The 18,733-nt window shown below is 43.8% G+C and overlaps 1 protein-coding gene across 1 annotated transcript in view; it reads right to left on the reverse strand.

Annotated features, from left to right (window-relative positions):
- sptbn5 (spectrin, beta, non-erythrocytic 5) overlaps positions 1 to 18,733 on the reverse strand; it is a 137,427-nt gene that overhangs the window by 94,498 nt on the left and 24,196 nt on the right. Inside the window, exons 14-24 of the mRNA XM_035994943.1 lie at positions 18,506 to 18,712; positions 17,157 to 17,328; positions 15,701 to 15,837; positions 15,376 to 15,588; positions 14,271 to 14,423; positions 12,567 to 12,697; positions 4,373 to 4,624; positions 3,470 to 3,545; positions 2,008 to 2,219; positions 1,332 to 1,581; positions 139 to 278 (exon numbers count right to left, since the gene is read on the reverse strand). Of these exons, the coding sequence (XP_035850836.1) occupies positions 139 to 278; positions 1,332 to 1,581; positions 2,008 to 2,219; positions 3,470 to 3,545; positions 4,373 to 4,624; positions 12,567 to 12,697; positions 14,271 to 14,423; positions 15,376 to 15,588; positions 15,701 to 15,837; positions 17,157 to 17,328; positions 18,506 to 18,712 (1,943 nt within the window). The remainder of the gene's footprint in view (positions 1 to 138; positions 279 to 1,331; positions 1,582 to 2,007; positions 2,220 to 3,469; positions 3,546 to 4,372; positions 4,625 to 12,566; positions 12,698 to 14,270; positions 14,424 to 15,375; positions 15,589 to 15,700; positions 15,838 to 17,156; positions 17,329 to 18,505; positions 18,713 to 18,733) is intronic.

The following is an 18,733-nucleotide window of genomic DNA, read 5'->3' on the forward strand; positions in this document are numbered from 1 at the left end:
CACACGCGCACGCACGAGCGCACAAACACACACACACACATACACACACACTCTTCACAGAGTTGGACTCAAGATGCGTCTTGTCCATCTGTATTCATATTGAACTAGATCTTTTCTGGTTCTGCTGTGTTCTCTTACTGTTTGGCAGCGTAGTGCTGTTGGTTGATGAGCTCCTGGCTCCGTTGGGTGAAATGATCCACTCGTTGGTCCGAAGCCTTCAGGAGGCCTTCCAGCTCCTCCTGTCGGCCCAGCAGACTGTGGACACTGTCCACCGAGTCCTGCATCAACAAACACACATATATTAACAAAATACAAGATGTACGAGTATGATGCGATGCGCTCTGATGCAGCGTTCCGGGCACAATTTTTAGTCCGTAAGTTACGACTTCAAGGCACGACTCACGACTTGGTAGCGTTCCAGGCAAAGTCACGACAAACCCTTCTAGCTAGCGTTATTTAGCGGCTACCTAACGTTGACGTTAGCTAGCGCTAGCTGATACTAGCGATTTCTAGTCGGCAACATATTCTGGGCTTCATTTAATAAACATAACCTGCAGTAGTACACAACCGTATGTGTATTGTTTTGATTGTCTATTTATTTCTGTTTCTCACCGTTAATCACCGGCGTCTGTAGATAGATAGATAGATTTTTTATTGATCCCAAAAAAAATGGGAAATAACATTGTTGCAGCGGCAAAATTTCAGACACACAGCACACGTACAGAGTAAACATTAAATAATAGGAAAAAATATACATGAAATAATAATAGAATAATACACTAGCAATATTTAAAAATATATACAATTTGGAAATAAAATGTACAACTGTTTCGATATATAGATAAACTTAATGTGCAAGTTGGGGGGTAAAAATGTACAACTGTTTCACAACTGTACAGCATCAACAGGGGGCGCCATTGTTGTTAATGTCAGACAGTTTTTGGAAATATTGATTGTAATAGTATTTTTAATATTATTAAATAATTACACTGGATAAATATTGGGATTTTTCCTTTGGTGTGTTACTACACATTTAATTTTATAGATATATGTATATGTGTATATGTACATGTGTGTGTGTGTGTGTATATATATATATATATATGAAAAAAAATAAAATGAAATGTGTGTGTGACGTCAAAAACTATAACTGGGAGTACAACTATCTAGGTACGAGTTCACCAGTACTACAGTACTAAGTCATGGGTTTGACTGCTGTTCCAGGTCACTTTCTGTGGTAGGAGGTTGTGAAAACATGAATTACGGGTTGCCTTGAACGCAGCATGACTCTAAGTGCTTCTTCCGTGTTTTTGCCAGTGAAGCGTCCTCACCCCGACGTCTTTGACCCTCAGTCGGGCTTCGTGTCCAGACAGCGCCGCCTCGATCCGGTCTCCCTCCTGGTTCAGCCTCTGGAGCTCCACCCCCTGCTCCAAACGCTCCCTCCTACTGGTCCACAGCTTATCAAGCTTGGACCAATCAGCCTTGAGTTTGTCAAGCGTTTGTTGTATGTCGACACCTCCCGTCTTCCCATTGGACGAGCCCTGCAGAAGAGACTTCCCCGACTTCTCCAACTCTTTCGATCTGAGAAGGCATAAACACGGTGGACTTCACTTCATTATTATATATTACAATTAATGATTTCAAACTTTTCTGTGGGTGTTAAATCTCAGACTCAACTTTTGATTTCTATCTTATGAATTAAATAACTAGAAATACATCTTTCTCATTCTGATGAGACTTAAAAAACATCATCACGTCATTTCTTTTCATGCCACTTTGTACTTCTATTGACAGACCTGTTTGGAGCCTTTATACTTTCTAAACGTGAGGATTTTTTTTTACTTTTAATACTTTAACTACATTTTCCTGAAGATACTTACAGACTTTTACTGAAGGAACATTTTCATGCAGGACTTTAACTTGTAACAGAGTGTTTATACAGTGTGGTATTAGTACTTTTACTGAAGTAAACTGAATACTTCTTCTCCCGCTGCCCATGGTCTTTACCTGCTCCTGTGCTCCTCCATCTCCAGCCGGAGCTCCTGGTGTTCCTCCAGCAGCGCCACGGCTGAGGCCACATCTGCGGCCGTCTCCTCCTGCAGGAGGCGGTCTTGCACCGAGCCGGTCCAGAGCTGCAGCTCCTTGGCCCGCTGCTGGAAGCTCTGCAGCCGGCGGGCCTCCTCCAGGAGCCGCTGTCTGTCTGCAGCCTGGCACTTCAACTGGTCCACAACACAACAGGAAGACGGTATGAACCAGAGCTGACTGGAGGGTTGTCAGATTTTAGGTTCTTCAGTTCATCATTAAAGCTCTTTAAATGTAGCCTAGAAATCTAGACGCACCCTAGCAGCAGCAAATGTAATTTGCAGCCAGGGTCATCTAGAAACTCTCCGTTGGCTTGCGAGCTGGAAAAACCAAATTCTGGTCAGGCCAATCACATCGTGTATAGAGTTGGTGGGCGGGGCTTAACATAATGACGGCAGAGTTGCAACGGTTCCGCGTGAATTCCCTGCTACTTGAAAACAACGAAGATGGCTTGTTCAGAGTTTAAAGTTGAATCTATCAACTAGCGTTGCTCTGGTTGGTTGTAGCGCTATCCTATTGCGTGCAGAGAGAATTTGAAAGACAACCGTTTAACCCGCCCCTCAGATTGAGCCCTGCCAATGGGGAGTTCCCAGACCCAACATCTGGATGTGGGGCTGACTGGTCAGGCTACATTAATTGATCATTCAAAGTGACATTTGTAAAATGTAAAATGTTTAAGCCTCTATCGGATCAGAACACCATGGTGGTGTGTGAATAATAAAACATGTTGCTGGCTTCATGAAACATGTTATAAATGACATGTTATCTTTATTCACACCGTATTAATATTAATAACACAAATAAGCCACTAAATGAAATGAGACGCCCAAGGCATTTATACACCAGGGTTTTTTTTCGTGCGATTAAATCACATCTATCTGTTTTAAAACTGTTGTTTTTGTCATTAGTACTTCCACACAGAACAAAAATATTACGCAGCAATAAAGCAACAAAATCTTTTTTCCGAAACAATGTTGATTTTTCTGCGCTTCGCACCGCAAATAAAGGCATCTACTAATATAACAACATTGGAGGCACGTAGTCCGAACCCAGAGTCGTCCAAGAGGACGAATTCTGACGAATTCTTGAGGCAGAATTTTGGGCGGCACTGGAGCTTTCCCGTTTTCCCCGGAGCAGTCCCATTGAAACTGAAAAAAGACCTTTTTTTCTCGCCTTTTTCCATCATCATTTAAATGTTTTCCAGGTCCAAGGCTGTTGTTTAGTAAATCTATTGTATTCCTCCTCTTTATATAAACTTGTTTTTTTTACCAAAAATGATTTGCACTTGGCCTAAAAACTAAATTCAAAGGGGAATATTATTGAAAAAGGTTTGAGAACCACTGGACTAGAGGACATTTGAGTCTGTGATGATGAATCAAACTCAAACCTGATTCAGCAGAGCCTCCAGACCCTGAACCTCCTCCACGATGGCTGCACTCTCGGCTGGACTGCAGTCCTGCTTCCTGCAACACAGAAAATACACGCATCACTCACAAGGTCCACATCTGATTTTTATTCCAGGTCAGAGGTCTGGAATGACATGGCAATAACAAAATAACATTCAATCAACTCACTTTTAACTTCTAAGCAACAAACATTTAAGTTGAGTACTCGGTTTTCCTGCTCAACTTTTGTACCGACCAACGGTGCCTTTATTCGAGCTTCATGTATTAAAAAAGGACATTTGTAGCTTTTCCCGATGTTTTTATCACTTTTTTAAGACTTTTTCTTCGGGATTTCTTTCTATTCTTAAAGGTGCACTATGAGTTCTTGCATGGTTTCAGCGTGATTTCATTTTTGTCTAAAATCGTAGTCATCTCTCCTTGACCCGCTAGCTGCCTGGCCCCTGAACACACCGTGAAAAAGCCCGGTCTCAGGAGACAACACAGGGGTCGTAAACGTCAATCAAACACTAGAGGCACAGGCTGGGCACCAAAATACAACAAACCACTCCAGCCAATCACAGACAAGATGTTTGGGGGAGGGGGTTAGTGACAGTTACTCCGTTAGTCAAGTTTTGTTTCGAATTTACTTGGAACGTCAACAGAAGTGGCCATGCAGGAACTCATAGTGCACCTTTAAAGATACAAATCTTTGCATTTAACTTTAACATGGACATTAGTTAAGACCTAGAACACAATACTTGTATTTCCAATTTTAGAATTTTTAAGGCCTAAAATTTAGATTTTTAAATTTTAGACTTTTTAAGACCCTGCGGAAACACCGGATACAAATCTTTGCATTAAACTTTAATAAATGATGTTTCTCCATTTCTAGATCAGAGCCGTACATCTTGGCGACATTCTTCAGGTAGGCGATCTTAGCCTCCAGGGTCTGGATGTCTCGGAGGGTCTGAGTCTGGATCTTCTCCTCGGCCTGCAGGGTGAAGGAGCTGCAGCCCACGTCCACGGTGTCCAGGCCGGACAGCTGGCCATGCAGCTGAGCTTTGGCCTCTGCGCAGCTCTGCAGGAAGGACTGCACGTCCGCCGTGCTCAACAGCTCGTGTCCTTTCTCATCTTTCAGTCGCTGGATCCGATCCCACCTGCAGACACGAAAGGAGACGGGAGAGCCAACTCGCATCAAATCCACGTCAGCACTCATCAAAGATCTTTTACCAGTTTATTTCCCGTATTAGAGTATTAGGGGTGTGCAAAAAAATCGATTCACATTCATATCGCGATTCAAGCTCTACCGATTCAAAATAGAATTCCAAATTGTTATTATTATTTTATTTTTTTAAATTGTATGTCTACTGCAATCACATGGGAATAGTAACTACATTTACATACTGTGAATTGTTTTTTTAATTGAGAATCGTTTTTGAATCGCCTAAAAATCGATATTGAATCAAATCGTGACATTTCCTGAATGGCGCACCCCTAGTGAGTATGTTTACATGCACATAATATTCCACTTTTTGCTCTTATTCTGAAAAAGACAATATTCCTCTAAGCTGTTTCCATGGATAATGAAAGTGAATATTCCTCTAATATTCCCGTTTACATGCAGCTGTGTAAAACAGGGCTGTGTCTCAAAGCGCCTACTTGCACACTTCAAACACTTAGTTGTAAGTATATCGTGTAGATAACGCAAAAAGTCAGTGCACTGAAAGTACCAGGATGACCCCTTAAAAACGAAAAGTTCAGTGTGGAACGATGGACACTACTCGCACTAAACGGGCGCCATCTTAACTACAAAGTGGAAAGGGGAGGGACCAGGGACAAGTTTTTTATCAGTTGAATCCAGGCTACTTTATGCAAATGAGGAGCGGTCGGCTCGGCTCGCCACCTCTCAAAATCTGACGAAAATCTTTTAAACTGATCTTTTGTTGATCAAAAAAACAGACAGATTCAGCAACTGCACGGCCTATTTCTCGCTTAAAATGTTTTCAGAAACACGTTTCTATTGAACTGAACTATTTTCGTATGATACGAGATCGTATTCCGAAAGAGCTGCCATTACGGTCAGTTTGAAATTCGGGAGCAGCCAGACCCACGTGACCAGTGGTGTAGTCCAGGGTATACGCTGGTATACGGCGTATACCTACTTATTTTTCAGTCAGCATTGCGTATACCCACTTCTAAATCCCCCCTGATGCGCACCATTCAGTAATATCTGTGAGCCAGATTGCCCATTTTTTCCTCAAGGATAGTGAAGCCATGACCCACCCTCCTCTGCCTCTGATTGGCTGGTACTCGCTGCTTTCACTGATTAGATTGGTTAACTTTAGGCATGAGGACTGATGAGCCAATCAGAGGCAGAGTAGGGCGGGTCATGCCGAGGAAAATATCGCTAATACCTCAGGTGCCAGTGAAAAAAAAACCTCAGGTGCCGGTGCCACTTGGCTACGATAACGGCAGCAGACCAAACAACAGATGAAGAAATAACACAAGCGGCGGTGTGCCACCCCAGTTGATGGAAGACATAATTCTGAGGTAAGTTTTAAGGTGGTTTCCAAATCAATCATTATTTTAAACTACTGGCAAATTGCCAGTGGCAACATGACTGCACATTTAGAGGAGAAGAGATAACACCATGTTTGCCTCATGATAAATACATTTTACATTCATCCAGGCTGCTTGTGTGACCAGTAGTAACTACAAACTGCTCCTAATCAAGTCATGATCATTTTATAATAGTGAGCAAGTAGAAATGACAGATTTTTGGGTGAACTAAATCATAGTCTTACATGTCACTGTTTCTAAAACAGGGCTTTTTTCTGGACTACTTTAAAAAAAAAAAAAAAAAAGGTGAAAACTGAGAGTATACCCACTTCTCCAGGGACCACTACACCACTGCACGTGACACATTTGTCCAATCAGCTGCCATGTGTTGCGTTCATCGTGTTCACCACGCTCATCCCGCTCGTCATTTGCCGGTAAGTGTTTTAACACAGGTGTTCCTTTTGGGACAACACTAACCATTGAAAGTGGGCACTACGGCAGGAAGTGGTCAGTGCACGTTAGCAGTGTACTGACGGAAGTATGCGGAAAGAGACACAGCCCGGGATTTTATCAGCGTGTTCCAGCGGTGGAGGACTTGTTGGAGCGTGTGAACACAGCTTCTCTCTTTCATTCCTTCAACCAGCTTCTAGAAAAGGTCGCCTCATATCCTAAAACCTGTTGATATCCATGCTTTTCATAATGTTTAAAAGTAGCTGGGTTTTGGGGCGACCTCTAGCTCACCCAGTAAGGGCGTGCGCCCCATGTAGGCTGAGTCCATTGCAGCGGCCCGGGTTCGAGTCCGACCTGCGGCCCTTTGCTGCGTGTCATCCCATCTGTCTCCCACCTTTCCTGTCGATCCACTGTCACTATCAAATAAAGGGAAAAGCCCCCAAAATAATCTTAAAAAAAATCTTGTTTCACCTTCTTTTCTTTCGGCCGTGCATCTCTACCGCAGCCCTGCAAACTGTCGGCTGGTTGGTTTGTGTCCAGTAACCATAGTAACGCACAGAGCTGACGGTATACAGGTAAGAGGCCGTAAACTGTTGCAACCTGCAGTAAAAACATAGCCTGACAAGCCAGACTGTCACTGCCTGATGTGAGTCGAGTGCAGATGTGAGTTGCGCGTGCAACACTTTGCGACAAGTAGCCTACAAGATGCTAACGAGAGACTTCTGTAATGTCTGAAGTAGCCTACAAGATGCTAACGAGAGACTTCTGTAATGTCTGAAGTAGCCTACAAGATGCTAACGAGAGACTTCTGTAATGTCTGAAGTAGCCTACAAGATGCTAACGAGAGACTTCTGTAATGTCTGAAGTAGCCTACAAGATGCTAACGAGAGACTTCTGTAATGTCTGAAGTAGCCTCCAAGATGCTAACGAGAGACTTCTGTAATGTCTGAAGTAGCCTACAAGATGCTAACGAGAGACTTCTGTAATGTCTGAAGTAGCCTACAAGATGCTAACGAGAGACTTCAGTAATGTCTGAAGTAGCCTCCAAGATGCTAACGAGAGACTTCTGTAATGTCTGAAGTAGCCTACAAGATGCTAACGAGAGACTTCTGTAATGTCTGAAATAGCCTACAAGATGCTAACGAGAGACTTCTGTAATGTGTGAAGTAGCCTCCAAGATGCTAACGAGAGACTTCTGTAATGTCTGAAGTAGCCTACAAGATGCTAACGAGAGACTTCTGTAATGTGTGAAGTAGCCTACAAGATGCTAACGAGAGACTTCTGTAATGTCTGAAGTAGCCTACAAGATGCTAACGAGAGACTTCAGTAATGTCTGAAGTAGCCTCCAAGATGCTAACGAGAGAATTCTGTAATGTCTGAAGTAGCCTACAAGATGCTAACGAGAGACTTCTGTAATGTCTGAAGTAGCCTACAAGATGCTAACGAGAGACTTCTGTAATGTCTGAAGTAGCCTCCAAGATGCTAACGAGAGACTTCTGTAATGTCTGAAGTAGCCTACAAGATGCTAACGAGAGACTTCTGTAATGTCTGAAGTAGCCTCCAAGATGCTAACGAGAGACTTCTGTAATGTCTGAAGTAGCCTACAAGATGCTAACGAGAGACTTCTGTAATGTGTGAAGTAGCCTACAAGATGCTAACGAGAGACTTCTGTAATGTCTGAAGTAGCCTACAAGATGCTAACGAGAGACTTCTGTAATGTCTGAAGTAGCCTACAAGATGCTAACGAGAGACTTCTGTAATGTCTGAAGTAGCCTACAAGATGCTAACGAGAGACTTCTGTAATGTCTGAAGTAGCCTCCAAGATGCTAACGAGAGACTTCTGTAATGTCTGAAGTAGCCTACAAGATGCTAACGAGAGACTTCTGTAATGTCTGAAGTAGCCTACAAGATGCTAACGAGAGACTTCTGTAATGTCTGAAGTAGCCTACAAGATGCTAACGAGAGACTTCTGTAATGTCTGAAGTAGCCTACAAGATGCTAACGAGAGACTTCTGTAATGTCTGAAATAGCCTACAAGATGCTAACGAGAGACTTCTGTAATGTCTGAAGTAGCCTCCAAGATGCTAACGAGAGACTTCTGTAATGTCTGAAGTAGCCTACAAGATGCTAACGAGAGACTTCTGTAATGTGTGAAGTAGCCTACAAGATGCTAACGAGAGACTTCTGTAATGTCTGAAGTAGCCTACAAGATGCTAACGAGAGACTTCTGTAATGTCTGAAGTAGCCTACAAGATGCTAACGAGAGACTTCTGTAATGTCTGAAGTAGCCTACAAGATGCTAACGAGAGACTTCTGTAATGTCTGAAGTAGCCTACAAGATGCTAACGAGAGACTTCTGTAATGTCTGAAGTAGCCTACAAGATGCTAACGAGAGACTTCTGTAATGTCTGAAGTAGCCTACAAGATGCTAACGAGAGACTTCTGTAATGTCTGAAGTAGCCTACAAGATGCTAACGAGAGACTTCTGTAATGTCTGAAGTAGCCTCCAAGATGCTAACGAGAGACTTCTGTAATGTCTGAAGTAGCCTACAAGATGCTAACGAGAGACTTCTGTAATGTCTGAAGTAGCCTCCAAGATGCTAACGAGAGACTTCTGTAATGTCTGAAGTAGCCTACAAGATGCTAACGAGAGACTTCTGTAATGTCTGAAGTAGCCTACAAGATGCTAACGAGAGACTTCTGTAATGTCTGAAGTAGCCTCCAAGATGCTAACGAGAGACTTCTGTAATGTCTGAAGTAGCCTACAAGATGCTAACTAGAGACTTCTGTAATGTCTGAAGTAGCCTCCAAGATGCTAACGAGAGACTTCTGTAATGTCTGAAGTAGCCTACAAAATGCTAACGAGAGACTTCTGTAATGTCTGAAGTAGCCTACAAGATGCTAACGAGAGACTTCTGTAATGTCTGAAGTAGCCTACAAGATGCTAACGAGAGACTTCAGTAATGTCTGAAGTAGCCTCCAAGATGCTAACGAGAGACTTCTGTAATGTCTGAAGTAGCCTACAAGATGCTAACGAGAGACTTCTGTAATGTCTGAAATAGCCTACAAGATGCTAACGAGAGACTTCTGTAATGTCTGAAGTAGCCTCCAAGATGCTAACGAGAGACTTCTGTAATGTCTGAAGTAGCCTACAAGATGCTAACGAGAGACTTCTGTAATGTGTGAAGTAGCCTACAAGATGCTAACGAGAGACTTCTGTAATGTCTGAAGTAGCCTACAAGATGCTAACGAGAGACTTCTGTAATGTCTGAAGTAGCCTACAAGATGCTAACGAGAGACTTCAGTAATGTCTGAAGTAGCCTACAAGATGCTAACGAGAGACTTCTGTAATGTCTGAAGTAGCTACAAGATGCTAACGAGAGACTTCTGTAATGTCTGAAGTAGCCTACAAGATGCTAACGAGAGACTTCTGTAATGTCTGAAGTAGCCTACAAGATGCTAACGAGAGACTTCTGTAATGTCTGAAGTAGCCTCCAAGATGCTAACGAGAGACTTCTGTAATGTCTGAAGTAGCCTACAAGATGCTAACGAGAGACTTCTGTAATGTCTGAAGTAGCCTCCAAGATGCTAACGAGAGACTTCTGTAATGTCTGAAAGTAGCCTACAAGATGCTAACGAGAGACTTCTGTAATGTCTGAAGTAGCCTCCAAGATGCTAACGAGAGACTTCTGTAATGTCTGAAGTAGCCTACAAGATGCTAACGAGAGACTTCTGTAATGTGTGAAGTAGCCTACAAGATGCTAACGAGAGACTTCTGTAATGTCTGAAGTAGCCTCCAAGATGCTAACGAGAGACTTCTGTAATGTCTGAAGTAGCCTACAAGATGCTAACGAGAGACTTCTGTAATGTCTGAAGTAGCCTCCAAGATGCTAACGAGAGACTTCTGTAATGTCTGAAGTAGCCTACAAGATGCTAACGAGAGACTTCTGTAATGTCTGAAGTAGCCTCCAAGATGCTAACGAGAGACTTCTGTAATGTCTGAAGTAGCCTACAAGATGCTAACGAGAGACTTCTGTAATGTGTGAAGTAGCCTACAAGATGCTAACGAGAGACTTCTGTAATGTCTGAAGTAGCCTACAAGATGCTAACGAGAGACTTCTGTAATGTCTGAAGTAGCCTACAAGATGCTAACGAGAGACTTCTGTAATGTCTGAAGTAGCCTCCAAGATGCTAACGAGAGACTTCTGTAATGTCTGAAGTAGCTACAAGATGCTAACGAGAGAATTCTGTAATGTCTGAAGTAGCCTACAAGATGCTAACGAGAGACTTCTGTAATGTCTGAAGTAGCCTACAAGATGCTAACGAGAGACTTCTGTAATGTCTGAAGTAGCCTACAAGATGCTAACGAGAGACTTCTGTAATGTCTGAAGTAGCCTCCAAGATGCTAACGAGAGACTTCTGTAATGTCAATACAATAAAAATGGACCTACATAACGAAGTTGGTTCACTGCTGGCTACGAGTTAGCAATCAGACACAACAAAGGCTGTCACTGGAATGGTGTTTTGAGCTAATGTTAGCAATCAAACAATCATAGATTGCTACAACGTTTTTGAAATGATTTCCATCTTCTGTTATTGTTTGTAAAGAGAAAAGTTTATTATTTTATGGATTTCACAAATTTCAGTATGACACGTTATGCCGTACACCGTTTAAATCTGAGCATGCACGACTCACATCTGCACTCGACTCACATTGGGCAGTGACACAGACCCACATCCAGATGTTGGGTCTGGGAACTCCCCATTGGCTGGGCTCAATCCGAGGTGCGGGATAAACGGTTGTCTTTCAAATTCTCTCTGCACGCAATAGGATAGCACTACAACCAACCAGAGGAACGCTAGTTGATAGATTCAACTTTAAACTCCGAACACATCTTCCTTTTTTAAATCTACATTGTGTAATTTCACAATTTCACATTGAGTTCATTCTTAGCAAAAAAACTTTTGTTCTTTCACAAATATGTGCTCATTCATGTGTGTTTACTTCCACCAACTAATCAAAGTATTCTCGTACGCGTAGAATCTGACATTCAGAATCATTCAGAATACATACGAGCAAGTCGCTTTAATGATGGCCATCATGTAGCGCCTCCATCTGTAAAATACATTAGCCAAAGAGGGACATACCTCCGCATTTCGCCCTCTTACACCTATTGGCACCGTGACGAATGCCAGAGGGAGATTACTCGCCAGGGAAGCGAAAAAGAGAATTAAAACGACAACGTGACAAAGGCAAAGCAACAAGACCAAAGTTAATATTGGAGTGGCTAGAACAGCTGCGTGTAAATGATGGAGATACTAAGAGATCATTTTGGGTTCAGCCACCATAGGAGGAAGGGCTAGAAAGTAATATTCAGTTGGTTGTCATATACAATTTCACCGCTAGATGGGAGAAATTCTTACACAATGTAGCGTTAAGAATGACTTCAGTGCCGTTCTTTGTTCTTTTCTCAAAGAAAAGCTGAACTCCAAGTCTTCCAGAGTCGCGGCCAAAGCCGATTCTCTATACACGATGTGATTGGCCTGACCAGAATTTGGTTTTTCCAGCTCGCAAGCCAACGGAGAGTTGCTAGACGACCCTGGCTGCAAATTAGATTTGCTGCCACTAGCGTGGTCTAGATTTCTAGGCTAATAGATCAGGGATGTCAAACTCAATTTCACTAAAGGCCACACATGGAAAATAAAAATCATTAAGGGCCAGACATATTTAGTTTATTCACATGCTTTTATTTACTTGAAAAAGTGACGTATTTTTGACTGTATTATTGCATTATTAAGCCCCGCCCACCGACTCTATACACGATGTGATTGGCCTGACTAGAGTTTGGTTTTTCCAGCTTGCAAGCCAACGGAGAGTTGCTAGACGACCCTGGCTGCAAATTACATTACGTCTACATTTCTGAATGTGCTGTTTACATGTCCAAAGAATACATCTAAAACCCAAAACCCTGTCTTAAAGGAATATTGTCTTTTTCGGAATACGAGACATATTACGTGTAAACATTGTCAGTTTTACTCAGTGTTCATGTGGTTGTTTCTGGACGGAGAGGCTCAGCTTCATGTTTGTACCTTTTGGAAACGCTTCTCTGTCTGGCCTGGATGTCTCTCTGCTTACTGTGTCGGCTCTTCACCAGCTCCTCCGCCATGCTGATGATGTCATCCAACTGGCCACGCCCACTCGCCAACTCAGTCAGGAAGTTCTGGAACAGAAAGTTAAAATCCCCAAAAATTTTGTGTTTTATTTTGAAAAACTGTCGAATTAAAACGGATTAAATTTCCCTCTGTAAAAAATGTCAGTAGGTCCTTACAATTTAAAACATCTTTTAACTTTTTTTAGGGTTCAGAGAGATCATTCATTATTGACATTTTTTTTTTTTAATGCAAATAATGTTTCCCCCTCTCTCTCTCTCTCTCCCCCTTCATATCTTCTATACAAATAAAGGCCTAAAATGCCCCCAAAATAATCTTAAAACAAATAAAATAATAATAATTCCCTCTAAGCTGCACGCTTCACTGCTGCGAAAAAGTGAAATGATATGAGCCAGCAATAGATTATGGTTATTAATTTGTTTTCAGTGAATGTTAAATGCAGAGATATCTAACATTCATGGTTGAAGACATTGCTCTTTTCTCCAAAAGAAAGAACATATATTTCTTAAAAAGTGTTTTAACAAATGAACAGGCTTTAAACTGTTTAAAGGTGCAGTAGGTAAGACTTATAAAACTAACTTTCTGTCATATTAGCTGAAACTGACCCTATGTTCCAGTAGAACTACATGAAGCAGGTAAAATAATTCCAGCTCCTCTGGCTCCACCTACAGCCTGTAGTGTGATTTCCAAAAATCCACAGCTCCCTGTTCGGATGCACCAATCAGGGCCAGGGGGCGTGTCTACCTGCGTGTCAATCACTGCTCATGCACACGCATTCATTCTCCCTTGTTGGGGGAGGGGCTTAGGAGACCGTTTTGGGCTTTAGCGGAAAGAGGGGAGGGACTGAGAAGTTGTCGATGTTAAAATTTTTTGGCTAAGGCCTGGATCGTCACAATCCTACCTACGGCACCTCAGCCCAGTCTCATGGCAGTTCGTGTAAATGTCACGTCATTTTTAATCTATTAATACATCATATTCACAGGGATGTTTTTCTCGTTTTTTACGTGGTGGGAAGCACAAAAATGTGAAGTAATGTATTTCAATGGGAAGCCTATTTCGTGGTCACAGCACGCAAATGGTAGGGAGTAGTATAAAGAGCCAAAAATCCGTGTAGGGAGGTCAAACAACACAGGACTTTCACCCGGGCGAGCAGGGATCGCGTCCCGCGTGTGGCGTTGTTTCCCGTAGTCTTCATAATCACAACCGTCCCGTTACTGTCGCGCGTCCCCAGCAGCCGTCGCCCGCGGCCGTCTCCCGGCATGCGAGGCGCCCTTTCCCTGTAGTGTTTTTCCTAAACCCAACCACGGCCATCCCGTTATAGTCGCGCGTCCCCCGCGGCCGTCTCCCGGCGTGTATGAGGCGTCCTTTCCCAGTAGTCGCGTCCCCAGCGGCCACCTCGCGGCCGCCTCCCGGCATATGGGGCATCCTTTTCAGCCGTCTCCCGCCGTGGGAGGCGTCCTTTCCCCATAGGGTATTTCGTGCTGGCCACCACGTAAAAAACGAGAAAAACGTCCCCGTGAACACTTATCAATAGATTAAAAATAACGTGACATTTACACGAACTGCCATGAGCCTGGGTTGGGCACCTTTAGGTTAATGTGTTGTGCTGAGTGAAGTCTTCACCTCGTATTTAGCCTGAACCACTCCCAGGTTGTCGGCGTCGGTGCTGAAGGTGTTCAGGACGTTCTCCTTGTCCTCCATCCACGAGTCAAACTCCTGGCAGCTGTTGTAGAACCGATGCAGACGCAGCATCTCCTGCAGACTCCTCGTCTTCGACTGCAAAACACACAACCATTTGTACTCTACATTCCCTGCATCTTCACAACTTCCTTTAGGCTTTATTTTAAAGGGTCATTTTTCAACCTGGACCCTATTTTTCCACACATTTGTGTGTAAGTGACTGATGTGAACAAAAGTCTTTGAAACGTTGTAACCAGCAGCTGTGATCCGGGCTGTAATGTAACCCTACAGGACAAATGTTCAGCGTCCGTTAGCGTCCACTAAAAGTTCTGTTTTTGCCACTGACAGACTCAGATTATTATTCTAAGTGTCTGAAAACATTATGGAAAGGATCCTACAGAGATAGACCTCTTAGTTAAAGAGTAAGATCCTTTTAGTTTAACATGAAACAGCCCCGAAATCACCATCACCAAACCCACCAGACTCCATGTAAATAATCAGTACTTTTAGCGTGTATAGAGCCAGAATATTTCCACATGTAAATGGGTGAATTAAGGGTTTATTTCAACCAAACCAGAGTGGTGATTGTTGGAACAGTGGAAAGATGAACCAAGATGACTTTTGATAGTTTGATTTAGTTTCTGTCCACTTTGAATGTAGTGTGTTTTACGGTGATAAAAGTCCTGATTATTTACATGGAGTCTGGTGTAGTTTGGTGATGGTGATTTCAGGGCTGTTTCATGTTAAACTAAAAGGATCTTACTCTTTAACTAAAAGGTCTATCTCTGTAGGGATCCTTTCCATAATGTTGTCAGACACTTAGAATAATAATCTGAGGCGGCCAACTGTCAGCGGCAACAACAGAACTTTTAATTGACGGATATTGAAGGTTTTGCAGCTTGTTTTGCATCTGGCCCATCAGTCACTTAAGACACAAAAACACGGGAAAATAAGCATTCCAGGTTGATGAGAAAAGCCAAAGTTACCCTTTAATCTTTACACAAACTCCAGCGTTATCAAACTGCATTTCCCATGCTGCCCCTCTCACCTTGACCAGGTTGTACAGGGAGTTGTAGTCCCGGTCCAGGCCGGCCTGCGTGCTCTCCACAGTGTCTCTCTGGTACTGTGGGTCTGGCAGCCATGTTGTCTGGATCTCTGCCGTGCCGCGACGCATTGAGCGGCTGCGTCTCGGACGACTCAACTTCCTGCTCGGGCTCTCTGGCGCGCCATTGGTGGAGACGGGCGGGATGGGGGGAGGAGCCTGAGAAGTGTTAGGACAATGATTAGACTCATCTTTACAGACAGGTCATAAGAGCATTGATTTAAAAAAGGTTACTGATAAATTATGTAATGTAAATGAGTATTGATCGTACGGTGGCTGGCAGCAAGGTCAGGTAGGTTTTGGGGACGAGCTGCTGGTTTCCTCGGCTGTCTCTGGCCAGAACTCGGTCTCCATCCGGCTCAGTGCGGACAATGGTTACAATTTCATTACGATCCCATGGAAACTGACCTGAAACCACATTTTAACATTTTCAATGGAATAGATCACCCAAAACCTTTCTAAGCTTTCTATCAGGGATGCACTGAATCCAGAATTCGGCTTTGGATTGGGCTGAATATTGGGCTTTTTGACAGCGTTTGGTTTCTGCTGAACATTAGAATTTTTTTCCCAGCGAACTGAACCCTACGCTTGCACACACGCGCTACGCTGGTCGACGTCATTACGCCGCCGTTGATTATGGGAAGGTGTTTACGTAGGTGGAGCGTTCAATGCAGCAGGCTGTGAGAAAGTGGAAATGGAACTGGTGAGCAGAAAAAGTGATGTTTGTCAGTACTTTCAGTCAAAAGAAGGCCATTCAAGTCCAGCTACATGTTCAATTTACAATGCTTATTAGTCTGGTGGTGGCGAGGACCCTAAACTATACACAACATCACCGCTGTTACAACATCTGGTATGAAACGGCAAAGGAAGGACAGTCACTGTTTACTTCATTAACGTGTTTACTGTGTCCACAGACTGAGGATGGGAGGAGGATTCGGCAGAATCTTAACCAAAAATCTGGATTCAGTGCATCACTACTTTTCTATGCTCCCAGAAAAAGTTTTCTATGGATTGTGGTATCAGGAGAGCGGAGCGGCAAAACAAATAACAGCAAAAAAGGTTATTAAATGTCTGAAAAACCTTCTAAAAATGCAGCTTCCTGTGTCTTGCATCCCTTCATGGGCTCGTGGAAATCCAAACACAACAATTTACGCTAAGCTATTGCTAAACCAAAGATTTCCTGGATTTTCATCCAGTTTTTCAGAAGTTTTGTAACCTTGTTACTGTCTTTCTTGTGTGAACAAATGTGTATTATACATATTTCTGAAAATCCACACTGGATGTTAACTGTCCAGGTTTAGAAAACATCACTTTGTGTTTGACTAATTTTAGTGTTTGTGTAACCTCCCATCATGCCCTGCTGTATACAACTACATCTTATAACTTATTCCCTGTTATATATTGTTCTTATTTTTATTCAATCAGTCAGTTAAAATGTTATTATGTTAATATTTCATAGTCATAGTTAATATTTAATAATAATCTACTGCACTGTTCACTTTTCACCATTGCACACAGTCTACCATAGAACCTTATCATGGTCATTGCATTTCTGTGCGTGATTTATATTTTTATTTTTATTCTTATGTATGTGAGATATATGTGTGTGTAAATGTGTTTGTTGTGTTAAGGTTGTCTAAGCTACTGGATCCTAAAATGTCCTTCGGGGATGAATACATTATATATCTATCAATCTATGACAGCCCCACAGAGGGGACCTTTAGTACCTCTGCTGTATCTGAAGCGGACCTTGGCCCTGCTGTCTTCACTCTGAGAGGGGGCGCTCCCAGGGCCCCCCCCTCGCCCATCTCTAGGTGGCGGTGATGTCACCGCTCCTGAACCATCCTCGTCTCCAGATGAGTCGCTGTATTGGATCATCTTACTCTGCTGAGGCTCCGCCTACACAGGAAGGGAGTCAGCGTCACTTCATTCAGAGAACATTTTTTGTTTTTTTCCACGCTGCACCGAACCGTAACCCCTAAACCCAGGAATGAACCCAACCGTGACCGCTAAACCCAACCGTGACCCCTAAACCCAGGTATGAATCCAACCGTAACCCCTAAACCCAGGTATGAATCCAACCGTAACGCCTAAACCCAGGTGAATCCAACCGTACGCCTAAACCCAGTGATCCACCGTGACCCCTAAACCCAGGTGTGAACCCAACCGTGACCCCTAAACCCACCGGACCCCTAAACCCGTGTGAACCCAACCGTGACCCCTAAACCCAGTATGATCCACCGTAACCCAACCCGTGATCCACCGTAACCCCAAAACCCAGGTTGAATCCCCGTAACCCTAAACCCGTGACCACCGTGACCCCTAAACCCAGGGTGACCCACCGTGACCCCTAAACCCAACCGTGACCCCTAAACCCAGGTGTGAACCCAACCGTGACCCCTAAACCCAACCGTGACCCCTAAACCCAGGTATGAATCCAACCGTAACCCCTAAACCCAGGTATGAATCCAACCGTAACGCCTAAACCCAGGTGTGAACCCAACCGTGACCCCTAAACCCAGGTGTGAACCCAACCGTGACCCCTAAACCCAACCGTGACCCCTAAACCCAGGTGTGAACCCAACCGTGACCCCTAAACCCAGGTATGAACCCAACCGTGACCCCTAAACCCAACCGTGACCCCTAAACCCAGGTGAGAACCCAACCGTGACCCCTAAACCCAACCGTGACCCCTAAACCCAGGTGTGAACCCAACCGTGACCCCTAAACCCAACCGTGACCCCTAAACCCAGGTGTGAACCCAACCGTGACCCCTAAACCCAACCGTGACCCCTAAACCCAGGTGTGAACCCAACCGTGACCCCTAAACCCAACCGTGACCCCTAAACCCAGGTGTGAACCCAACCGTGACCCCTAAACCCAACCGTAACCCCTAAACCCAACCGTGACCCCTAAACCCAGGTATGAACCCAACCGTGACCCCTAAACCCGAATATAAACCAAACCGTGACTCCTGAACCGGGGTGTGAACTGAACTGTGACTACTAAAACCAGGTATAAACCAAACCCGCCCGTGCTCCTTAAACATGGGGCAGTGGTGGCCCAGAGGACTTACGGTCAGAGCTGTTTGCTGTGCGGCGCTCCTCGCCTGCTCGGTTAGTCTCTTTATCTCCGAGGCGTATGCCGCCATCTCCTTTTCCAACCGCAGGTGGCGCTGCAGCAACGCCGCCGTGCTCGACTCATCCTTTCCATGATCTTCGCTGGTCAGCAGCGGTTTCCTGTCGCCCAGCCAGGAGTCGGCCTCCGCCACATCTGCAAAGTACTGAACGGAGGAAAGTAGTTA

Source organism: Sander lucioperca, chromosome 18 (assembly GCF_008315115.2).
Source record: "Sander lucioperca isolate FBNREF2018 chromosome 18, SLUC_FBN_1.2, whole genome shotgun sequence".
NCBI lineage: Eukaryota > Metazoa > Chordata > Actinopteri > Perciformes > Percidae > Sander > Sander lucioperca.